Below are 26,684 nucleotides of genomic sequence, written 5' to 3'. Positions count from 1 at the left end.
AATTTGTAATGACATATATTTACAAACGCAACCGTCAGCAAGTATACCTCCATTCAACGGTCAGACCTCATGTTGTTAATATTTTATGAAGGAACAATAATAACGATACAAATTACTACGAGTTACAACTTACAAGTGCTAATTTTCGAAAGACAAAGAGCAAGGTAAGTCAAATTTCACATAACCCCAGTCTATTTTTCTTGGCGTTGAGATCTTCTATCTTAAACACATTTTGTGATGACAGTGGTTTGAACCCCCGTTTTGTGAGGGAAGGGCGTTAACTGACACTTTCTACAAACGAGGACAAGTTTACCGGCTGAGCGAATATCGACAGACGCCATTTTGTTTGTATCATTTTCAAAAACCTGCACCAGAACGATCGATTAATTTTGTCCAAAATATGCAGCAAATACACGAAATAAAAGGATAGGAATCTACTTCAATTATGTAAGCATAACTGAGTCAGTTTTGGTCCAAAAATAGTATAAGATAGGGCCGATGATTTAGGATCTCTTACCTGTGTTGACGATAGTAAGTATAGTATACAGCGCTGAATGAAGACGTGAATGACGCGTAGTGGACTATACCACTCAAAAGGCAGGCATATTTCAGTTCCTCCGTATTTATAAATTCAAAGTTATATTCTCTTTCAAATGTCTAAATTAACATAAAATAAATTTAAACTTATCCATCACCTAGGGGATAGATAAACGTGTTTTTTTTTCTTTTCGAAATTGCTTCTCCTCTATACCGTCTTTACAGGGCGACACCGATGTGATAAAATGGTATATTCCACAAGGTTGCATTTTGTCAAAAAGCTGCCGATTGGATGAAATTGTCCATCATTTATTGTTCCTCTTATGGCTGGATTAGTTGATGATCCTGAAGTAATTTCAACGATTCTATTACCAATAGAATCGTATTATTATTGCAATTTACCGAATCTTTGCCCAAGGACTTGTGATATTTTTTTTAAAGAAATGTATACAAGGGCTGTAATTTACAGAAATTAGAGCGGTTGACTATTCAACCAATCAGCGGTGCTCTTTATGAACACTCTTTCCCTTTTCTAAAAATAGCAATAGTGACTAGTGCATGTGAGGGCAGTCTAAATACCGGTCGTACAGTGAAGGGTACGGGTACGGTGATGGTGGCAAATACGGACGGGAACGGGAGTGGAGAAAATATGGAAAACCATTCCAATATTAACATAGATGGAAGTCAACAGCAGGAAGCCGACGGTAAGAGTGACATGAATAATGAAGCGTGGGGGTGGGTGGATGCCATGATCTCTCTCTCTCTCTCTCTCTCTCTCTCTCTCTCTCTCTCTCTCTCTCTCTCTCTCTCTCTCTCTCTCTCTCTCTCTCTCTCTCTCTCTCTCTCTCTCTCTCTCTCTCTCTCTCTCTCTCTCTCTCTCTCTCTCTCTCTCTCTGTCTACAACTTTAAAAATTATATTATATCAATGCCACCTAATCTTCAACTTGAAGTATTTTAGCTTTCCACCAAAGCAGGAAGTCACCTTTATACCATTATTGATACCATAATATTTTGGAAATATTTCAATATGTGATTTGTCATTCAAGATAAATTCCAACCCCTCCCCTAACACACACACACACACACACACACATACACACACACAGAGGCCATTTTATAATTATTTTAATGACAATGTTAAAAAAATGTCAATCATGCCATTTGACAAAAAAATGTCCGCCAATGTCAATGATGTATAGACGCATCACAGTCTGGTATAATGTCCCTCTAAAAGTGTGCTAGAGTTGAGATTACTGATACGTTATCATGACGAGCTGCACAAAGGTCAGCATTAGGTCATCACAATTTATATTGACATTAAGACATCATTTTCATACACCAAACATTTCAACATTTATAATCACTTGTTATAGCCTGTATAGTACACCACTGGATGTGTGACTGCAATAGCTCTTGTCAGACTACAAGCTAACTTTTCCTTTAAAAGCCACTGTTTTACTTTAAATAGATTCACTGACAAATTTATTTGAAAGGTAAGTCATCTAAAGAACAGAAATTAAATGTTAATTATTAATTGAGCTCTTGTTTTTTTCAAAAATAAAATCTGCAAAAATAACATAATTGCAGTTGATAGGATTTTCACACAAACACTGTACTCTGTCTTTCCATGAAGTATATCCCACATGGATTAATTATACTTTCATGGTTTAACTCTAGAGTTTCAATAAAGTATTCAATGACGTTTTTTTAAATATACTTTCCCATTGTTCTTCCAGAGTTCCAAGTACTAGATGAAACACTGGACCAATTAGATTCCTGTGTGAGTGCACTGGAGGAGAGAAGTGACAACTTAAATGCTAAGATTCGAGAATTTCTAGAGTCTGCGAGACGTGACCGTGAAGAGAAGACAGAGACACAGTCAAAACATAAATCATGATAAACAAACAATATGAATACAATATGAAAACAATAGGAATCTCCGGTATTGAAATTATAAGACACTGAAATAATTTGAATGGAAATTTCTATCAAATTCAGAACTCAAAATGGTGATTGTTTTACCTTGTACATACCAGCTAAATCACTCAGCTTTTATAAGCTGTTGTTGTTATACATGGTTCAATGACATAGACTTATCTGATGTTAGATTTGTCTGTTATTATGCAGTAAGTTATCACTTCTGTGTGCAGTAAGTGAGTGCAGTGTTGTGTTATTTTCACTGAGTGAAGTATTTTCACTGAGTGAAAATAACACAACGGACCAATATCATCACAATAGAATAAAATTGAAATGTAATTATTTTATTGGTAATTTTTCCAGTGGTATCAATTGTACATATATATTGTATATTGTATTTAAAAAGAAGAAGGTAGTTGTATCATAGTTTTACATATCAATATATTGGACTGCCATTTATGTATAATAATTAAAGTACATGATTGATAAATTATTGGACAGTAAGACAGAGTAGTGATGTGATAATTAATTAATTAATTTACCAAGTTATAATATGTATAGCTCAGTTAATAATTTTGTGCAATATTGAATTTTGAATGAGGATAACATGCAGTCTGAATGCAGGTGATAATGTTATGGGCTGTGTTTTGTGTGTTTTAGACTATGAGACTGTAAGATACATTGCGTCATTCCACCCTCACCAGCTAGGTGTTGACGTGTGAGGGTGCTCTGCCATGGCGTATCTTACAGAGTGAAGAGAACCTAGACTAAGATATGCTGTGTCGTTCCGCTCTCACTGGCTAGGTGTTGACTTATGTGTGAGGGTGGAATGACATGGTGTACCTTACAGACTGAAGTGAACCTAGACTGTAAGATATGCTGTGTCGTTCCCCTCTCACTAGCTAGGTGTTGACTTATGTGTGAGGGTGGAATGACATGGTGTACCTTACAGACTGAAGTGAACCTAGACTGTAAGATACATCGTGTCATTCAACCCTCAAGGGCTAGGTGTTGACTGATGTGTGAGGTTGCTCTGTCATGGAGTACCTTACAGATTAAAGTGAACCTAGAGGTCTGCAAGTGTGATTGAAACAAATAATTAACATTTCATTACAAAATTAGGCATCAATAGTTTCATTTAGTGAACTGTATCTTCCCAAAAGTTGTCAATAACAAAAGATATATATGAGTATATGAACACCTAATTCTTGTTAAAAGTATTTGTAGATGTATATGAAAATCATGATAATAATTCTAGTAAATAGATTTTCATTAAGTAAAGTTTGGTTAAGTGTAAAGTGTTTATGTTTGTGTCTGGGGGGAGAGGGAGGGGTATTTCTCATTGAAGGATGGGGCAATCTCAGAGCTACTGATATTTACTTGTTATATCATCTATAAGATATTTTCTAGATGTTTATTTTATTTACTAGGTAGAGATAGAATGGAACTACAAACTATTACTTAGGGTATGTAAAGTTATAACAATAGACTTGTATTATTAGGTATATGTACAATGTATGTTATCTATATGCTGTATTAGCCTGTCTTATGGTGGGATCTGTGCCTTCACTACACTATACTCTCCATACATGGAAATGATGAAAGCATGTATGTATCACAAATAGGCTCTAAGATCTGATATGCCATGTCAAGGCACCCTCACACATCCCCTTGTCAATAGAAAGATCAAGACTGTGGAGGTCGAAGGCACATGAGTTATCATAGTCAATGTCACAGATTCAGTCAGTTGACAGCCAGTACAAATGTAGATAAATACATAAAACCATATAATATATGTATGTATACCTATTTGTTCAAGTATTGGTTTGAAGTGAGTTTGGTTTTAATGATTGTGTAAGGTATATATTTGTTCCATTTCTTTGAATGGTAATACAACTCATTCAAACTATATTCATGTTAATCCAGAGACTATAGACAAGTTATCAACAACTCCTTCTTGAAATAATTGTATCTGACCAGATTCAAAGATTACAATGAAATAGGAAATATTATCAAATAAAAAACTTTCCAGTTGGTAGAAGTGACTGAACAATGTAAGTCATCAGTTGTAAGATGTGTTTCTTTCTTTGTCTGTTATTGTTGAGTCTTTTAACAAATCTTCCTGATATCAGAGTGGAATCCTAGTGTGTTCAATGTTAATTAAGTTTGGTTGAAAAAAAATCTTGTCTGTTCAAATTGTTCACTGCTATTTGCCTAGATTGAATATACATGTCTTCTACTAGTCTGTAAGGTATGCCATGATGGAGCGCCCTCGCACACCGGTGAGAGCTGAGCAACATGACTTATCTTACAGACTAATCAAGACTGACAAATTCAATACTGTGGACCCTCCCTCCATTCACTGCTCATTATGAGTACTCCCAGCAACAAATATTTCAGTCTACATGTAGTCTTCTCATTGGTGAATCAAAGTAGCCAGAATATATATAGACTGTAAAATACGTTGTGACATTCCGCCCTCACCGACCTCCTCTCACACGACTGTATTACTCTGAACTAGTAGGTCGGAAACTTCAAGGGAGGGAGGGGTTGGCCAATGTGTGAGGGTGCTCCATCACGGTTTACCTTACAGACTAGCCAGAATACTGATCTGCTTACTTTAAAAGTGGCAGAAGGTCACCACTGAGGGTAGTCTGACAGAGGTGCTTGTCACCTTTCAACTTTATTAGGCAACCCCAAAGTGCAGATCCTAGGTTTTAATGTGTACAAGACTACCAGAATCATAAAAAAAAATACAAAGTACAAACTCCAGGTTGACTGAGTATATTTATTACCTTATATTGTCTACAAGAAGACAGCTTTTTACAAAATGAAAACAACATGACATTCGGGGAGAGTGAAGACAATATACATACATTACTATATTTCAGTGCAATTCACTCACAGTTTTCAACACAGATAGACACAACAAATCTAAAAGTAGCACCCTTTGACTCAAAGTTTTCATTTTGAGCACTGTTAATGGTTTGTCAAGTATAATCATACTGGAAGAGTAGTTTCATGTAGGGTTTATGGTTCAATAAGACAGAATATGCTTCAAGGATCAATTTCCCTGAATAACAGAGTTCTTAAGATATCTCCAAACTTTGCCATATGAAAGCTTGTTCTCTGTTCTTTGACAGTGATAAAAAAGAAATTTTGGGAATTGACAATCGTTTATTTTCTCACCACACTCAGCAGCCATATTGGATTCTAAAATTACTTAAATTTTGATATTTTGATCTCTACTTCAAAAATTTGTACAGTGACCCCAGACTTTTTTTTAAATTTTCACTCGGTTCTAGTACAGTTTGTAAAAGTACAACTTACCATACATTGTGTGTGTGTGTGTGTGTGTGTGTGTGTGTGTGTGTGTGTGTATGGTTTATACACTTTAAACATAAATAGAATTCCTGATACAATAAAGTAATAACTCTTTGACAATCCACCTTACTACATGGCCTTTATACACACATACAATCTTACCATCATTTTTTCAGATAGAAACATTCATGATAGCTGGCCAGGCTAGTCTGTAACCACTGGCTATCCACAGGTTAAAGCATATTACACAAGTGGACAAAATGATGAATCTGTCAGGCCATTGTTGGATAAGTGAGGCTTATATGGCCCTTACGCAATATATGCATAAAAGAAGTACCTGGTAAAAAAATGTTATTCTAATGAAAATTCATCTGTGTTGGTAATTCAATGTATTACATTCAGTCGGTTGATAAAAACTGAAATACAACAATTTTCAAGTTTGTGTTTAGATCAAAAGCTAAATTGCTATTCTTGCCTATGGTCTTAACACATCACAAAATATCTGATGTAAATTATTGTTGGTGTATTACACCAATCAGTAGTATTCCTGGGTGATGTACACTAGAAAAAAATTAAGTCCACAGGTGTCTGTGGTTTAGATTCATTAAACTGGTAATTGTATAGCATTCACACATAAGTTTATTGCTTTCATTGTATATGTTGTAAAGAATTGTTATCCCTGGGTATTGGTTGCATAGCTACCATAAAATACATGATTACAGAAAGCAACTACAATCCCAAACTATATGAGAGTGGTTGTCATAAACCACAGCCTCTACAATACAAAATTCATGGTTTTCAGCGTATGGTAGTACGATATACCCCATGATTGCAAGGCAAACTACAAACTCTATCCATAATGTGTTTGATTATTAAAACATAATAATAATATTGGTAGTTAGTGTTCGGAATAATAACTTGATACATAATATGTGGTTATAGTATATACAGCAATTAAACTCTATGGCAGTATATTGGCTATAGCTAATAAGTGGACTGTAAAATACACCATGTCATTCCGCCCTCACCGGCCTCCTCTCACTAGACTGTAAGATAATTCATGTCGTTCCACCCTCATTGATGTGTGAGGGCGCCCCGTCACAGCATACCTTCCAGACTAGCTAACAAGGTAATCATCTGGAATTACATGGTAAAGATAGTACTCTAGGAAAACTATATAGATTCCTAGCTAGCCATTACATCAATTAATGACAGTGAAAAGTGATAAATACAAACTGATGACAAATATCTACTAGATAAATAACAAACACTCATTCTTCTGCAGCCAAGACTCACCAGATTGTTCATGGGAAAAGAAGTTTCTTTAACATCCTCATACCCATGCCTCATATTTAATGTAAATTTCTAAATATTATTTAGTATACCCTGACCACACTAACCCTATTGTGTTTTTCTTTTTTTTTTCTTTTTTTTTTTCATTTCCTCTTTAAAACTGCAAAATTGTCATTTGATTTACAGATGAAGGAGGACTAAATAATTCAAACAATTTTAAGGGTTGTTAGTATGCATTGGTGAAAAGCAAGGTTGTTTGTCAATATATAAAGTATAGAACTACCAACAAATCTAAACAAATCATTGTTACACTACAATAGTACTGTTTGATGTCAACCTTATATGTTGGCATGTACAACAGTAAAGTACTGGCTATAACAGACTGTCTATACTACACTTTTGTGTGCTGACATTCATGAAAGCTATAGCATAAGCTAGAATCCAGTCATGCAGGGATCTTTGGGCTCTAAATACTCTGAAACACAAATAAAGCACAATCTTGTTCTCCAATGTAAATCTTCATTAACATGCAGTCATGGCAGTTTTTTGGAAAAAGTAGTCTTTTTGCTTTGTAAATATAACATCATTACATGGAGGGACAAGTACATTTGTCATACCTTTGTTTTCAAGCAATTTTATCAACAACTGTGTTATTTCTAGCGTTACTATGACTTGGAAGTTATCTAATGCCAACAAAAGGTACAACCTATCAAATCAATCGACAATATTGATATGCAATTATCAACAATAATCCACACAACACTCACTCAAAAACTTTTGATGGCAGTTAAATATAAAGTAAAGAAATCTTCTTGACAGTGAGGTTGATTATATGCAAGGTACAAGCATGTGTAACATGGTACATTTCTCAATGTTATTTGAGGGCACTGTTACATTTCCTTTTGTTGATGTTGATGGCGCTATTGCATTTCCCTTTGCTAAGGTTGAGGGCACTGTTACAATGGTCCATTCATTTGTACAACTTTTGTATTGTAGGAAACAAAACAAAGACATTTCCTAAATGCAGCTGAAAAGTTCCAGATTGTTTCATGATAATTTGTTTTTTGGAGGGGTGGGGTTCAAGGATAAGTTTTCATTAAATCTCATACTCATCTGAGATTAACAATATTGTGTGGGAGTGGTGTTTTACATTATTGATACTCAGAGTTTCAAAAAGAAGAACTGCACAAAATGAAAAGAATAATATAAAGGAAAATGAATACTAACTATTCGACCACAAACAGCTAAAATAGGGAGGGTTCACCAAAGGACTGTACATAACATATACATTTCATGATCAACACCGATCTTTTGGCAAGTTGAGGTGGTTGTTTTTTACTTGCTACTGGTAGACAAGATCATTATTTTGAATCACCATAATCACTGAACACAGCAGGATTGTGATTGAAGAGAGTATTATCTAGTTTTTAGCCTCCCCTCAATAACAATCAGGCTGTGTTTAGTACTAAAATGTTGTTATCTATCAACTTAAACAACAACCTAAACTTGAAAAATGATCCACTTTGATAATTAATGTAAATGTTACATATAATCTTCTGGCAAACACTACCTATTTTAGTTGTCAAGGTTACAATCTCATACGATAAAGTATTATAAGTTATGTCATGTAATATTTCATTTTACTTCACAACACATGAATTTGTTTCATACAAACTTCATACTAATACATTAAGTCAGAAAAATCTACTCAATTTTTACCTCACATACACATGTAAATTTTTTTCTCAAAATCAAAATATCATATACTAGAAATCCATGTGAAAGGATGTACATTTCATAACTTTTTAAATACATTTCAATGATATCTCATAGATGATTTGTGTTCATCACTATTTTTTTAAGGTCACTTGGGGTCAGTTGCAATGTCCAATTATTTAATGAGTGTACAATTATAATACTAACTTTTGGAGATTCTAAAATATTTATGCTCTGTATGGAAATTCATTTTTGTTGCTCTGCTTGCTACAATATTATTGCAAAGTGAAGACATGGCGTAATTGTTTCAATGTAGTTATCAATTTCAGCATCATATTTGAAATTTCTAAGTATACAGGTAGGGTACTAATTAAGAAAATGGAGGTAGAAGACAAATATTTTTGACACTTAGGGTGTAATACTGACATCAGCAATTGATGAATCAGTACATGTAGGGAGACTGAATTCTTTTTATGAAGTTTTACTTTTTTTGCTGTGGAACAATATAAATAGTTTATGGTCTTTTAGCTATTTCTGCTTCAATTTGGTTACTAACAATAGTATGCAAAATGTTAGATACAAACATGACAACACTGCATGTTGACAACTAATGTACTTACATGTACCGACGAGAGGACATGGCCAAAGATTGCAGTTTATCTCCCCAACACCCTTCACCTAGTCTGAATTCCAACCGTGGTCTACTAACAACAGTTACATACAATTCACATGGCTCTAGCTTCAAATAACTTTTGTACCTGGGTTTGTTTCACATAAACGTGGTGTTACAATCTTCCCTATTGGGCAATTTCTCAGATTGCATCTTGGCTTTACTTGAAGTATTTGATATATCGTTGCTTATTTCACATAAAAGTACTGTTATCAGCTAAATCCCTGGGATTATTCTTGGCCCTAGCTTCAAATAACTCTCGTATCAAGGCTTGTTTTTCTCTTTCTAACTGTGTCACTTTCTCACTCTTCTTAGACACTTCCTGAAATAATCAGAGAGAAAGACAAGCATATAAGTCAAGTAGCATTGTACCTTTAATACACAAATGCAAGCCAGATTGACTACATCCATGCTTCAGAGTGGTATGAATTGTTATGTTTTGGATTAAATAATGCCACAGTCTTTGACAATTGAATAATGGCCGAGTCCTTGACAATTTCCTGTTGATGATTCCAGAGTCTGAAAGCTTTCAGAATGATTGTTTTAACACACTGAAGTCATTCTAAGTATTCTGTGTCTGGTGAACACTAGTATACCCTCCACTACTAGCTGTCTACATAAGTATAGTCTTACCATCCATAGGAAACAGCTGGATGTTAACCTTTGACCCCCACAAGGTAAACTTCCAAAGTTGGGCTATTCTACTCATAATACACTGAATGATCCATTTTTATGTCTTGTATTGTAACTATATGAATGCAAACACTAACAATGAATCTTCCGCTCTACTTGTGATATCTACCACAATGGTGTGATTTTCTAGACTAACCTCTACACATGTGTTAAACATATCTTCTACTCTATTAATGTGTCCTACTTTTCTCGACATAAGAAATACATTTTTCTTGCATTTAAATGAAACATTTGTAAACTTTGGTGATGATAATGTATGCAGTAAATTTCATTCTGGGGGTCTGAACTTTAAATTCAATATTCTTTTTAGTAGGGCTTTATGGGAGGTCATCCATGACCTTGGGGAAATGATCACAAAGTTGACAAAAACATTCATAAGATCATTATGGGATAAAAGAAATTCCAGTTTGAGTCACTAAGAGTTATTGGCATATTAAAGTATGCTTGTAATTTGACAGGGGAGTACCATTCTTGTTTCTTGTTGATTTATTTGATTGTATTGTCATGTGTATTTGTTCTGTGTCTGTATATTTTATCCTATAGCTTTTTATGTACCATTGCAAAGGTGTAATAAATAAATAAATAAATAAATAAATCTGTTCTTTGTACCATGTTAGAACTGTACAGTATATACTGGTATTTAATTTATCTTAAAAATATCTCGTACCCTTTTCTGTTCTGTTCTAAGGTGCGATATGTTAAAACTGACCTATTCATGTGGTATAGTCATGGTGTTGGTGGTGTGTTGTGGTATGGTGTGACATGTCATAAAATCAAACCTGTACACTTACCTGTGTTAACATTCTATTTTGTTCTTTTAAAGCCTTTGTCATAGCATCCCTTGCAGGATCCATCCCAACATGTACCTCCATGGCCAAGTTCATATGTGTTAAGAAATTCTGTGCAGACAAAGAGTAATGTTGTTATCACAGGCTGGCCAATTGTATAATACAAATATACTTCATGATGGAATATATTGAAATTTGAAATATTTTTGTAATTATGAAAACCAAAATTACATTTTTCTGCCCTTCTGTTCAAAGCTACATGTATATATAAAACTCAATGATGTGACATATGAAGTAATTGTTCCTTACCTTTTCAGAACTTTCAAGAAGGGCAGTAAGTTGTCTATTTGTTTCAAATATTCTAGCTTTCTGGAATTTCATCCTCTCTGCATACGATTCAGGTGGTAAGTCCTGTAATGGTAAATATAGATAATCTAATAAATTATTTAGTAAGAACAGAAATAATGTCAGTGCTAGCTTAGATTAGGGACTCGTCATTGGTTTTCAATTCTCTAGATTTCAGTCATTGGCTCGTCATTGGTTTGCAATTCTCTAGATTTCAGTCATTAGCTCGTCATTGGTTTTCAATTCTCTAGATTTCAGTCACTGGCTGGTCATTGATTTTTAATTCTCTAGATTTCAGTGATAGCCAATGACAATCCCCTAGGCTAGTGTCAGATTGGCAATTGGTGTATTACCAATATTTTGCTCCTCTATAAGTTTTCATGAAAGACTTGCATATAAATAGATATTAACAAATTCTGCAACCATACTTACATTGTGTGTTTGTGATCTGTTAAAGTATTTCTGTCTATCTTGTATAGATACTATATGTTTATGGTACCACTCCCTGGCTCTGTCTACCATTTCAAGTCCTTGTAACAGAATATCTTTCTCCTGTTCTAACTCTTTCATTCTTTTCAGCTGTTCAAATAGAAACAAAAATTAATATGCATGTATTTAACCTCAGTATTTTTGACATCTAATATACTTGGTAATTTATTTTGAATATTTTGTTCTACATATTCACTAGACTGTAAGATATGTCATGTCGCTCCACCCTCACCAGAGGGGTTGACTGATGTGTGAGGGCGTCTCGTCATGGCATACCTTACAGACCAGGTTGACCAATGTGAGGGCGTCCCGTCACAGCGTACCTTTCAAGAGACCAACTACACAATCACACAAATACTTTATTTTCACTCAGAACTCAGGTTAATTCCTGCAAACTATATTTTTCACTGTAGCATGGCATCTACTATAACCAAAACCTGTGACAATAAATGACTTCTCCAGTCATTAAAATTTTCTACAACCGTATTGTACTAATGAAAGTTTGAATTTCTGGCAATTTCATAAAACTTCTCTTTCACTCGCGAAATATACCACACATCATACACTACTTTTATCTCAAGTTGACATTTTGCAAAATGTAAATTAGTTTTATATTATATCTTATTTATGTTTTCACTGGTCCAACAGTCACTAGCTTGCTGCTCTGCTTCCATAAGAAAACCACTTTGTTTTTCTTTGAAGTGACTAAAATTATTTTAGAAGGGTAATCAGTGTGCCATGAAATTATACTGTGAAATTGTCTCATGGTCAAAAATACAAAAAATTTTATTACACATAATTTTTGTTTCTCTGTCCTCAACAGCTAACCCATGATTTTTAAAATTTTACACTGAGATATAAATTATAAAATATAAATTGGTCTAGTACTGCCAGTATTAATTACATAACCAATCCGTTGATGCCAGTTTCATCTCATTAATCATACCTACATAACACGTTTCAGTCCGTATAATATTTTCATTTGTATTCATAGACAAGATAATTAGTTGGTACCACATGGTGTATTACATTAGCCTGATAATAGTGTCTACAGGATTCAGAGACTACACAACTATCATTGTCTGCATCAAAGCCCTTCTACATCCAAATAAGCCTAGAATTAATTATGTGGACATTTTGCCTCTCACCTTTTCCCTACCACACCTGACATTTCACTACTGGCCATTTAGTCTAATGAAGCTTCAACCAGAAATCAGGCTCAAATGCTTACTGGGTTTTAGATTTTATCTGCTGTGAGATGACATTAATGATTGGCGCGAGAAATCACAATGTACTAACGCTATGTTTTCAATAAATGGTTGTTAGCACAATGCCAGGTGTGTGTAGGAAAGCAAAAATCCTCATACAACTGAATTCTAGGCAACATCAATATAGCATGACTGTTGTGGAGGTACACAAGTTTTGTTATTCATGATGGCATTGTACACATCCATCACCTTACCATATTTAATACACCACTATTCTGTTCATTTTTACTTTGACGAAAAATGATATCTATAACTTTATTCAATGTACAGAATAAAACTGTTCATCAATATTGTTATACTTGATGTTTCATGCAGAGACAAATTTTATATTCTATGATACCCTATGTAACTTGACAATTCTACTGATATCATTCCAAATCACATAAAAGTTTTAATCTCGGATTATTTTTTTTCCAATATCAATTTCTATGGTTATTCATAAACGTCTAAAACATTTCATTTCATATTTAAAATGTATTTATCACATAATTGTCAAATGATATGATTTAAATTTAAGAAAAAATACATCATTATTTTTTTATGCGAACTGAAGATATCAACTAAACAAAAACTGGAATTGAGATCTGTCCTCAGCGAACAATTCAGTGATCAAAATTTGTCAATAAATATATGAATTTCACACGTTGAGAACCACTTCTTCGTACAAAGTGCATATGACAGATTATAAGAGGTAATATTTTTTGTAAATAGATGGACTTTGAACCAGGACTGAAAAGGCCAGCTGTTCAATATTCCTATTGAATAGAGTTGGTTCACTATTTTTACAATGATGATTTGTATGCTTTTTATAGAAGATGACATACACTCAACTCACAATATGTGTTTCTGTTTCATAAATGGTTTGATCAATTCATGACCACAAATTTGTCATAAAAATCTGAAAAGATTGAAATATCCTCTCAGTGGTGTGTCTTCTTTAACAGACAAAGACTTCCTATATCTAGTCCTCAATGTATGTCTTGTATAATGCCAGGGGTGAACAAATCCCTCGGTCCTGGGTCCGGGACTAGCGATTTTTTGGGGCGGACCACACAAATTTTACCTTGTCTGGTCCGTTGGGCCAGTACCTTACTGTTAATAACTATGTTAAAAAGTCATCTGAATATAAAGATTCATAGGCAAGATTTAATGTTTCACATTAGTAGGACCTGGGAGTTTTTCCATATTTTATTAAATACTGTATGAATTTGTAACAAAATGAGCTCATCAAATGATGTATTGAAATCATGAAAGGCCAGCATTTTAGTCTACACATGAAAATAGTGGTTCTAACATGTAAATATTCAACATATAAATGCACAGAGAATCATTGAGAATATTAAAATGAATAGATAAACACACTGCATGCATGTTATATGTCTAATACCCCTGACATACTTTACAAATCTTACACAATTACACTACTCTGTCTGACTATGTAAATGATCACATCACTCAAATCACCATGACTACAGTAAGTAGCATATTATGTATATACAAATACATATGGAAAATCCAGCCTGTTGCATTGTTACAGTGAAATGTAATATGTTCTAGTACACTGCCTGGCTTCTATCACTTTCTCTACCTAGATCTATTCTCAACACTAAGGCCATCCTCCTAAAAGGCAGTAAACATGGCTATGCATCTGACAATATCTGCAATCTTTATCTTTTAGACTCACTAAACAGACATACTAGGCATAGAATCTCAGCTTCAATCCAGATACAGAAACTATTTAGGTTACATATAAAAATAGTATTGGTTTTCCAGCTGAGAGTTTGTAGATATATGTAGTACATGTTTTGTATATTCTACATGGACAAGTAAAAATAAATAGTGCTGTTTGTTTAATTTTCCCTAGTCCTGCTTGCAGATGGTGCACTGTCTAGGTTACTGACGAAGAGACGACTTACTCCGTATGCAAGCAGGACTAAATTTTCCCTCGACTAGAATCATGTGTGCAGGCATTTCTGGCTTTCATCTGTCCCCTACTCCTAAGCTAGAAAAGTTGGAGCAACAGATCTATATGACTGCATTCTAGATTAGATTTTCCCTGACGTTTATTTTACACAAAACAAATGAATGATTTTCACTGTATTGTTAATCAATACATACACTATCTGGAGTACCACTGTGAATCAAATGTGGGTTGCAGCTAGCTAGTTAATCCATAACACACTTGTTACAGCTATTATCCATATAATAGTAATTCAATGGCCTTCACTTCACTCACAAACTCCTATACGTTCCATTGATTCTCCTGGACAAAAGTAAACATATGTTGACCCTTTAGTTTGTACATGAACCCTTGGCCATGTGCTAAATATAAATGCAATGAACAACTGTGTATATTATAAAATACAGATTCTGGAATAGAGGTAGCGATGTGAAGCCCTGACTAGATTTCACACATGAAAGAACCCTATGTTAAAACATTGCCTCATGAATACAATTACTTTTCAAAGCAGATTTACTATCATCTGATACAAGTATTCTCACAAGCATGGACAGATTTTCCTATTGATACAACAACAAAAACCTCTTGGTGGTCTCAGACAATCCAGTAACAATGCCTATGGTTTTAAAATGATGGCTAAGAGATGAACTTGTTTACCAATACCGATAGTCGAGTTTAACTGTGTAGAACTTCAGAGATTCATTCAGGATGTAATGAGAATTTCACATATAAAATACAAAACACAGTCTGATAATCTGATTTTAAGTACAGATATTTTATTAATAGCTGAATAGTCCTGGCTATATAATATATTTAATATTTCACTTGTAGTAAGGGAGGATCAGTTTTGCACACTATCAGACAGCTGATCAACTAACTACATTAACAGGTATTTTAGAAGAACCTGGGAAATAACATTTGCATTTTTATAATATGAATTCTTTTTAAAAATAGGAAACCTTGTAAATTGACATGGGGGACTAAGGATTATCAATATGTATTAGTGAATAATTACTTGCTGTGATGCACATACTTCCTATTGCACTGCAGTGTAATATCAAAAACATTGTATGCAAATAAGCACAAGATCATTCCATCTAACAAAATCCCAACAAAATTGTATTTATTTTCTTATGAAATCTTCTATTTTGGGTTAACATACATAACAACAACAAAACTCAATGACACTTGAGTTCCAGTGTGGTGTGGTGTGGTGTGGTGCACTCAGGGTATTTGCCACACTCATGCTTGTAGTATTCTCTGTGGTATTAGGCTAGCTGCAGCCATAAACCAGAAAATGACACATGCACTTGTGCTTATATCCTGAGTTGCCGACATTGACATTAACCCACCATAGAGGCTCTGAAATATCCAATGGACCACTTGGATAGATTTTACCTACTTTAATACCACTGAATACATACCTCATATCTTATATTAGGCTACTTGAACTCTAGATGTACATGTAGGGGTCAGACAGAGTAGTGTAATTGTGTAAGATTTGTAAAGTATGTCAGGAGTATTACTTTTATGCTGTACTACTACTCTGTCAATTGATTAATAGGAAGAAATGGTCCCAAAAAGACTTTCCAGGAAGGAGTCTTCATTGTCTTCATTGCATGTTGTTGGAAGATAAAGACATTACTGAAAACAGCCTGTTATGCAGATAGTCTGAGTGAAAACAAAGTAAGGTGATGGTACACATAATATATACATGTAACAAACCACCAACACAACACCTTTCACACATACTGGTACTTTACTACACCACTATACTTCATGCACCTCTATGTAGATGTTAGTCCTGCTTGTTAGTCTGAAAGGTCCAGCCATTGGTCAACTCTTATGTAACCACTCACTTCTCAGAGCATATGATTATATAAGTGGAAGGCACACCTGGACCTGTCAGACTATGTAGATTTAAAGCCAAGAGAATAGTAGTACTATGTGTGGTTCAGATAGTGTTATCATCACCTTCAAAAGTATCATAGGTTACTATTACAATTACAATGTACTTTTGTCACTTTGAAAATAACGTTACGTTGATATTATCAACTTGCCAATTCACTTTTTCTGTAATTTTACACAATTTTAGCATAACATTATATTTTGTGTAGTTTTCCAAAGGGAAATCCACATGTATATGTACAGGGTCAGATTAACACAATCCTGTTACACTTGTACTACTACTTTGGCCAGGCATGATTTAAACCATCTACTTGCTACATCTATGACTCTACTACTTTAGTTCTGTCATAGACAGTTCTCCACAGTGTCTCATGGCTCTGCACAGAAAGTGTAGTTGAGTTACAGATCCAGCAAGGAGACAGTCTAGACAACAGTCTAAGCTACACCATCTAATTCTACTTGTAATAATTCTACCCCATACCCAATATCAACATATTAACATTCTCCACACACAAAAAAAAAGACATTTCCACTGATGAAATGAATTTTTCTGAGACTGCCTCTAAATGGTATACGCTATCTAATTACATCTACTCTACTATCCAATGTACAGTGTTAGAATTTACTACATAAAAGACGTATATTACAGCTTAATTTGCATAGAAACGTACATAGTCTTCAAATTCTCCATCCATCATTGGCTTGTTAGGAAATGAAAGAAGACAGTAAGAAGAAACGGTTAGTGAAGTTAGTAAAGATCAAAGAGTGCTGGTAATAAGATAAAATAAAGCAATATTACAGTTAGACGGGATATTGTGAAAAAGAAAATGTATTATTCGCCAGGATTATTTCAAAGTGTGTTATAACCACTCCTGGTATTAAATCTATGGTTGTGAACATATGCATGAATATAATGGAGTTATTTACAGAATCATTCATTTCAGTATTTTTCTGGTTCTTTTTGTCTAATTATTTTGACTTCATCAGCTGTCACATAATGGACATCACATCTGTGAGTCTGAAAATAAACTATTCACATGGAATCCATCGAAATGAAACAACATTTTCAGTAACAATAAATGCATGTATGTTAGTTCAGAAATAATGCTACATTAAAACTTAGCACTGAATATACCTGGTAGCTGAAAAGACATAAGTAGTAGACATTTTTTTAAAAAAAGTAAAAACTAGTATCAAGTCCTCCTTTAGTGAACAGATAGAAAATCGGGTGAATTGTTGCGAATGCATTTTTTGGGGGGCACACAAATTTCAGCGAAAATACAATTTTTTACATTTTGGCTCCACTTTATTTTGGCAGATAAACAATTTGGAACGACAGCGTACTTACAGCCATATCGGTCACTTTTGTGAGTTGATGCATTGATTAACACTAAATAACAAATCTGCCTTCATTATATACTGTTACTCAGAATTTACAGGTGAAAGTGGTTCTATTTCCACATTAATTTATTTTGGCACACAACTCTTTCATCTAGATAAGTACAGTAGGTAATAAAGCCAACCTACATGAGTTCACAGTATATCTAGACTGTAAGATACGTCGTGACGTTTCGCCCTCACCGGCCTCCCCTCGTGGTAGGGGTTGCCCGATGTGTGAGGGTTCCCCTGTCATGGCATACCTTACAGACTACAGTAGTATAGATCTAAAAAGGGTAGAAGAGTGTAAGTGAAACCCTAGCTTATATTAATCCTTTTTACACTGTACCTAATGAATGGTGAAGGCATAGGATTGTAGTAAATACCTGTAAGATAGCAATGGACTATGCCTATGGCATGGATTTAATATGGGTCAGTGCAGGTATTGATTGATTGTATTGGCCAAACAATGGACCTACTCTTACTAAACTAAGATTGGTTCTCACATAGTGTTCATGTAGAAGTAATGGGGACAAAAATGCTACAAGTAACAAGTGTAATACGAGATTTTGCCTAGGTTTCCTATCAGCTGTCTCCACAAGTTGTACAATATATACAGCTAGTATTTGAATCCTACAATATGATGTTAATTTTACCCCTTAATATTCAAATTTCAATTCTTCTAAATCATTTAAATCTTTTCCAGATTTTATATCAAATCAAATCTAATGAAAGACAAGTACAATGTACTCATATTAAAAACTCAACGTTTATTTAACTTGTTTTTTTTTTCAAATGAGGAATAATATTTTTGATAATTTGATTTCTAAATATTTTGGTCGTGAATGACTGGCATATCACCATGGAATGTTAAAATAATGGTATGGATTTCATTAATCCTGGATGAGCACCTATTGACAAATCTTAATCAAATGAAAAAACTATTGCCTGATTAAATTTCATGGAATATTTTGATTGCCCAAGTTCTGATTTGAAAACACTCTGACACGCACCAAAAATGTAACTCTAATCAGTCAGAATTTTGCACTGTATTGTGAAAGTATTGTATAACTCTTCACAACTGAAGGCAATATGGAGACTACTATTCCATTGTGGGAAAATTCTCATAATTTCGTCACTTTTGAAGCAAAATTTTGATAAAAAAATGTAACTCACAAGGAAGTGACTTAATCTATGATTTACATTTTTGTAAGTCCAAAAATAAATACAGATGTTACAAAAAGGAATGACAAAAACCAAAATATATTCTTTACAAATTTGGAATGAGAGTGCTGTATAGTTCAAAGGTTATGCCTACACATTTTTGCCTAGAGGTGTGACTTTGTTAAGGCAAGACATGACTGATTGAATCAAAGTAGGTGCAGGTGTCAAAAGACCTGTCCTTTTCTGCTGAAATAATGTAGAAGAGAAAGTAATTGAATTCCATTGTTAGTAGATGAGATATTTGTTATGCAGAAACTAGGTTTGTTAAAAGATAAAATGTTATGCTGCTGTTAAACAAAATGATTATTTTGGGGTAAGTAAAAGTAAATATTTATCTTTCTATATTCTTTAAAAATCAAACATGTCATGTTAAATGGATAATTTACATATGAAGTTAGCACTGATTATTTCATACAATAAGAATGCCCATCTACATAACGTATTGTTCTTTACAGTGACTAGTTCATAAATGGTCTTACCAAAACCAATGTGTCCTTTAAAGCTGCACATGCTATAACTGGGCTATTATTTTTTTGATAGGATAATCAACAATATATTCACTGAAAGTGTTCAAAGTACCAATAATTAGATATTGTATATCTTAATTAGATGTCTAGTTTATCTATATAAATAGTATAGTAATAAGTTGAAATCATATGATTCATTGGGGTGATGATTTTAGGGTGTAGACCCAAAAATCAATTTGATTGGATATATTGTGCCATATACACACAACTGTTTGCCCACAGGTGATTCAATCTGTCCAGGGTGTACAATATTATGGGATTAACAAAACAGTTTTGATTCTAGTTGCAGATAGTGCAGCTTTAAAATGGACTCAAGTTGTTGTTGTACGATATAAAAGGTGAAGGGGGGGGGGGGGGGGGCAGTTTCAACTCACCATGTTGTAGTCAATACCATTGCCAACTGTATGTCTTCTTGCATCTCGTCTATTTTTAGGTCTTTTACCAATCTGTGCAGTGGTTGATATCGGTGCTTCAGCTGACCTGCCTATCCTGATACCAACAACATTTCTACCAGCTAAATATTAGACAAGACAACAACAACATACATTGTAATATGGACATTGTCACTGTCATCATAGAATCCTCCATGGCTTGAAATTCAAAAAATACTGTAAACAAATACATTTGTACTCCAAGAACAGAAAAGAACCAAACTTGTCATAATCTAAGAGAAACATACAAATGTTAGTCTATCTGAGGCTATACAAATATAACTAGTAAATGCAAGTCTCAGTACACAATTTAAAAAGTCAAAAGAATATTGGAAAATCTCTCGAGGAATATCACATGCCTATTATTATATTAAAGTGGCCATATGGATGAGGATTGGGTATTTATTTTGGATTTTTAATTTATAAGACAATGTTATCATGGCGTCCTACTTGAAATATCAATATGAAACAACATATCCCAAATACTTGGTTGTAACTCAATAAATTACAGGAGATTGATAAATATGTAAAATCTTTGTTATTGTACGTACAATGACAAACTTTTTACACACTGTTGAGCTTTTTGCACTGAATTGAGCTACAAATAGTACAAACACAGACTTAGTCTATGTTGTTTCACATTGATTTTACATGTACGAAGCCATGATAAAACTGTTTTATGAATTAAAAATCCAACATAAATACCCAATCCTCATCCATATGGCCACTTTAAAGTACAATTTGTATTGTTCACAATTTATTTCATCATTTAACACACTCCTATACTGGTAATACAGTAACCTGTCAAAGGATATTCTTATACTTTGGAATGTACAACATATTGAAAAATAAAACAGATAACAACATTTACATATATGACATAGAATCTAAGTTACAAGCTATGCAATGATGACTATACGTCTATTACAACCAACGATAAAATGTCATGTACATGTAGTTATTATCGTTTTTGTTTTCAAATCTATTCCATTTGTTTGTTAGATTATTGAATCACTACACGTGCTGTATGCTGTATGACTAGTCTATTAGAACCAACAATAAAATGTCATGTCGTGTTTTTGTTGTTGTTTTTGTTTTCAAATTTGTTTTCCATTTGTTAGATTTTGAATTGGTGTCATGTTGTTTGACTGAAAAGCACTGGTGACCATAGCCTAGAATCCAGGTGATTGTGGATTTGTGATTTCTCAATCTGTGATGGAGACATAATGAATTCAAAACCCCCATCCACATCATGGATTCCAGGCTATGGTGACCACAAATCACTTTACACATATACAATGTAGGCATTATTTAGCAAACCTAACCACTATGATAGTGGTTTGTTAGATCACACTCTATTGTTTTTTTCTCTTTACAAACTTTATCCTTGACTTTAAGTATCATTCATTGTCTAGTTTACATCCTCTTTTCTAGATTGTTTAATTAATCAGTAACTTGTTGAATGACTACTATACCACAGGGAACACTAATTTATCATTCCCTGTTGGTTCTTCACAGCCTTCTGTTTTTGTCTTTCAAAACCTTGTCCTTCTGACTGTAACTTTGTCTTGTTGCATTACAGTAATGTTACCTTCCGAGGGTAATTCACAACACAAAGGCAAACAATGAGTGATGGCAAACCTAACTCTATTGTTTCTCAAGTCCTTAAGAGTATAACACTTGCTGTTTCTTTTCAACTAAAATGTGGCCATGGTATATTTGTATTGACATGTAACCTCCCCCCACCCCCACCCCATCCCCATCCCCGGGGTTGGACATTATTTCAGAACAATAATACCAAGTGTGTTTATTTATTTCTTTAAAAAAAGAAAAACATACCCAAAATATTACTGTTTCTTCAATTTAAAAGAAGTGAAAGCAGCCAAAAAATTGCAATTTTAAGGGAACAAGGCAGAGATTTTGGGATTGCGTTTTAACTTGTACGTATGTAAGTAAAATAGAGAACCGAAAAACTTCCAATACTCTTGAGACCCACTACATCAACATTCAAGGTGGAAATTATGGTTACTTAAAAAACATAGATTAATAGTAAATCATTGTTTCCATGGAAATAACATATCCATTAGTAACAAACACTAATTGTGTTGTGATCACAGTTGGGATGTATGATAATATTGTCTTACCAAGCTAATGTATTGGTGTAAGGAGCTATTAACATAAATGTTTTCACATTTCCCTTTTTTTTGTGATTAAGACAAACAAATTAGAGCAATGAGAATTGCTGAATAGTGAAAGACATTATTACATTTGTAAAATGTCTTTTTGATGGCAATAACAGTAGCATATGATGAACAAAATAAACACTATCTTTCTGTGTAATTATTAACTGCAAATATTTTGTTAAATGTTGATAATTATTAATACAAACATCATTTTTAAAAACATACTCCCAGATTGCAATATTATAGACATAAATGTATTAATAACACACACCTGCATTTTTTATACCAGCACTTTTAGTACGCATACATATTATCTCAAAGTATACAGTGTATTGGTTTAATCAATGACATTACCCTCAGTACAGTTGTACCAAGTAAAACTGATACAGAAAGCTGGAGCATCCCCTCAGGCACTGAATTTTAATTTTGTTGAAATCAGTGTCTTCATTATATATCATTTCAAAATTAATAGAATTTCAAACAACAACAACTGGATGATGGATGATTTCTCTTCACAATTTGATAGGTCTGATAGGTCTCACAATAGGATTTGCATACTGAGTTATGTACCACAATACCATGTCATTTCTTATATGAATTAAAATTAAAGTAAAAATAACTATCCGCTTGTTTTGATGAATTATGGGGTACAGAATATATTTAAAAAATAACCTTTTAAACGCTTTGTTTCTATGTCACAACACTAAAACACATTCCTTATTAATTTATTTCTAATAAGAGCAGAGAATTATGAAGGCTCAAAGTAAAATGAAACAAAATAATGGGGGTGTAAATTTGAATTTTAAACAACAACTTTTTTGTTCTACCATGCAATTTTCAGTATTATTTTTTTTTACTTTATTTATAAAATTTAACTTGTCCTGTCTTGTATTATCCCCATCTCATCCACAGACTGGGCCTGTTCCCAGGCAGGCTTACCACTGATGTTGCAATTGTTGTTAAAATAATTACCAAATATTTGAAACTGAGATCACAAATAGTACAAAAGGAAAATAAGCAGGCATATATTTGTACATTACTGTGGGAAAATAACACTGACACATGTCATCAATAAAACAGGGTCAAACATTGTACAATTTAATTCTAATTTTTTTTTTGGCAATTTTACATGCAGTGGTAAAAGTAACATCTGGTGACAGTAAACGAGGTTCTCTAGTTATGCAAATAGAGGTACAAAATGCAAAAAAATCATGGATTATTGAAAAAGTTAAAAGCTAATAAAAGTAATTACTACTAGTCTACATAGTCATAACACTACCATTGAATTGTTAGTTTTTTAAGTTGCTAATAGTACACTTTGTTATTTCAATAGTAAAATGTAAAACACAAAGAGGATAACATGTCATTTTCAGCTATAACTTCTTACTGCGGTAATAATTACTAATTGGCTATCATCCCAAGCCGATTTGGTGTCGATGATTTAAATATCTATCAAAGCTTGGTTTTTATCTAATGCATTATTACTATTGATTTACCCATTCACTTCATGTCATCCCCAACTAAGCTCTAGGCTCAGCCGATTTCAGCTACTTACGACACATGCCTGAATAGCTACCAATGAATATTCTTAACCTAGGCCAACAATAGTATTATTAGTAGTGAGCTCTTTCTAGACCAGTGAACCTGTGAAACACTGATTGTTCTGTTAATTCTATAACTGTAACTAAATATCATGGAGTCCAACAAATAACATTCAATGTGTGTTATTATCTGTAAACATTAACACATTCTGATTGTTAAATGATTCTGTACAGACATTTAGATTTAATTTTTAGCAGTTTTTTAATTATAATGCACTGTGATACGAACCAATACAGTAACACTGTTCTAAAATCATTATTATTCTCAACATTTTTTTTTTTTTTTTTTTTTTTTTTGGGGGGGGGGGGGATTTTGTTCACATTTGGCTTCAAAAAGTTTGAATTTTCACAAAAAGGCCAAAGGAGGCAATATACTTTTCAGTGTTTGCTCAGTACAAAAATCTTGGAGATCCAAGTTTTCTTGATGACTGGAAAACATGCAAGACATTTTTCACAAAATCGGAAATTATGTTCAAGTTTTTTTTAAAAATATTCTTCTCTAATTTCGAAATGATCTGAGTAAAAACTCTGGACCACCATAACACTAATGTGATTGTGTGCAGCAGTCTGGCGTCTTGTCAAATCTCCAGATTATGATTTATCAGGCAGGGTTGTTAACTTTGGCAGTCTGTGTGTAGACCTTTTATGGTACACTACAGACTGTGTAATTTGATCATTAAACTATGTCATAGCTATTGTTATGTATATCGTCAACAATGCCCACAACATTCACTATGGTGAGAACTTTCCAAAGGCCACATTTCTATGAAGGTTCATTGGGTTGTGCTTCACTTTTCTATTATTTACATGTGTTTGTTTGTATGTCTACTTTATTTACCTACTTTCAATGCATTGTTATACCTTAACTAAGACCTTTCAAAAAAAAACTGAAACACATTGAAAGTATACTAGTATAAATAACAGTAACTTTCGGTACTCGGTACTCAGTACTAAAAAATCAATTAAAACTTTATAAAGCCACCTCTATAATCGACAAGTATGAATACACGACAAATATTACATGAATTCAAACTGTTAAAAAATTACTGATGTTGTGTTTACTGATGTAAAAAGTTGTATGGTACAAGTGGTCAAACCATGAATTTAATACTAGTATTTCAATTTGTTGCAAAGAAAATTACAATAATTACTTAAATTAGTGAAACTGCTAACTACAATTCCACTTGCCTGATCGTGTCAGAATATAAATATGCACTACTAGTACTACTAAATCAAATAAACATGCTTACACTATATATAAACACATAATCTTACAAATATTTATAAATAGAAACGAACGTCACATTCTCTGAAGTGAACCGACAACCTCATTTCCTGTGTTTGAAATACCACACAGACTTCTTCAATATAAGAGTGTTGTATTTTGTAAGTGGGTACAGAAAGTCATCACACAACGGACATTGATAAAATCTAAACGAGGTGTGGACGTTGGAATTTTTAACTTTTCAAACAGCTTTACAATGTTTTAAATGAAATACATTGTTGATGTCGTATATTGATTAAAACTTACCTTCTTCCCTCTTACCCGTGGGATTTTCATAGTTTGATGATCTGCCGTCACCTGGATCCCGGCTACCAGCTGTTCTCAACAATTGCTCTTTTTGCCAATTTCTCAGTGCATCAGCAATCGTATTTTTATTATTTGAAGGTCCATTTTGGTATGGTCCCGAATAAGGCACAGGTTTAGAATTTCTTTGCTGTATTTGTTCGGTAGTACTGTTTTTTTCTCCGTTTTGTAAACGTCTTTCCAAGTGAGACATGCTAACACTCCGTCCACGCACTGTTTCCTGCTGTTCCGAGTGTTCGTCATGTTGTGCTTTAGATCGACTGTTGACAACCGTCGTAGCCGTCAATGGTCTTTTCAAATTTGAATCCGATCTACTTCTTAGCAGGGCTATTTTCAATCCTGCACAAAACCGTTCAAAACTAAGCAGTCCACTCTTCGGTGCAACTTTTCTGAGCGATTCTAGTACGCCGGTTGGTAACCCCTGTATATCATCATCACCGTTCCACCTGCATTCAATATCAGACAGCAAAACCGTTCCACGACTTTCCTCGTCCAAAATGTCAAACAGAATTCTTAGCGATGACACAAAGCTCCTAGGTAGATTATCAAGTGTGGATCCCGGATTCACCTTGGAAGTCTTTGACGACATTTTGACGGTTTTCTCTGTCGATCTAAAATAATGTAACTGCGAATAAAAACTTGTGCTATCACGCACGACTCGCTCAGTGGGAGACCGCCATTTTGTTCAAATGAAACTGACGTTTAAAATTTCAGGTGAGAAAAAACGACACAATATTTTTTTGTAGTGTTAGAGGGCGCAATGTCGTTGGCGCAATTTTCTCATTCAAATCATAGACCCTCCACATGTTGGTGTTCAAATGAATGAACTTTCTGCACATAGCATG

The 26,684-nt window shown here is 33.8% G+C and overlaps 2 protein-coding genes across 2 annotated transcripts; one reads left to right on the top strand and one right to left on the bottom strand.

Annotated features, from left to right (window-relative positions):
* Positions 1-83: 83 nt before the first annotated feature.
* LOC144441185 (bublin coiled-coil protein-like) lies at positions 84-4,458 on the top strand. The gene is made up of 3 exons (XM_078130736.1): positions 84-164; positions 1,080-1,241; positions 2,274-4,458. The coding sequence occupies exons 2-3, from the start codon at positions 1,148-1,150 to the stop codon at positions 2,432-2,434; spliced, it is 255 nt and encodes an 84-aa protein (XP_077986862.1). The 5' UTR covers positions 84-164; positions 1,080-1,147; the 3' UTR covers positions 2,435-4,458.
* A 1,357-nt stretch (positions 4,459-5,815) lies between these two features.
* On the bottom strand, positions 5,816-26,517 carry LOC144440992 (suppressor APC domain-containing protein 2-like). Its single transcript, XM_078130494.1, has 6 exons — positions 25,783-26,517; positions 20,411-20,550; positions 11,716-11,862; positions 11,248-11,349; positions 10,942-11,049; positions 5,816-9,779 (listed from the first exon to the last, which is right to left on the bottom strand). The coding sequence occupies exons 1-6, from the start codon at positions 26,426-26,428 to the stop codon at positions 9,651-9,653; spliced, it is 1,272 nt and encodes a 423-aa protein (XP_077986620.1). The 5' UTR covers positions 26,429-26,517; the 3' UTR covers positions 5,816-9,650.
* Positions 26,518-26,684: the final 167 nt, after the last annotated feature.

The sequence above is a fragment of the Glandiceps talaboti genome, chromosome 10 (assembly GCF_964340395.1).
Source record: "Glandiceps talaboti chromosome 10, keGlaTala1.1, whole genome shotgun sequence".
Classification (NCBI taxonomy): domain Eukaryota; kingdom Metazoa; phylum Hemichordata; class Enteropneusta; family Spengelidae; genus Glandiceps; species Glandiceps talaboti.
This window is presented reverse-complemented; position numbering and strand designations above follow the sequence as displayed.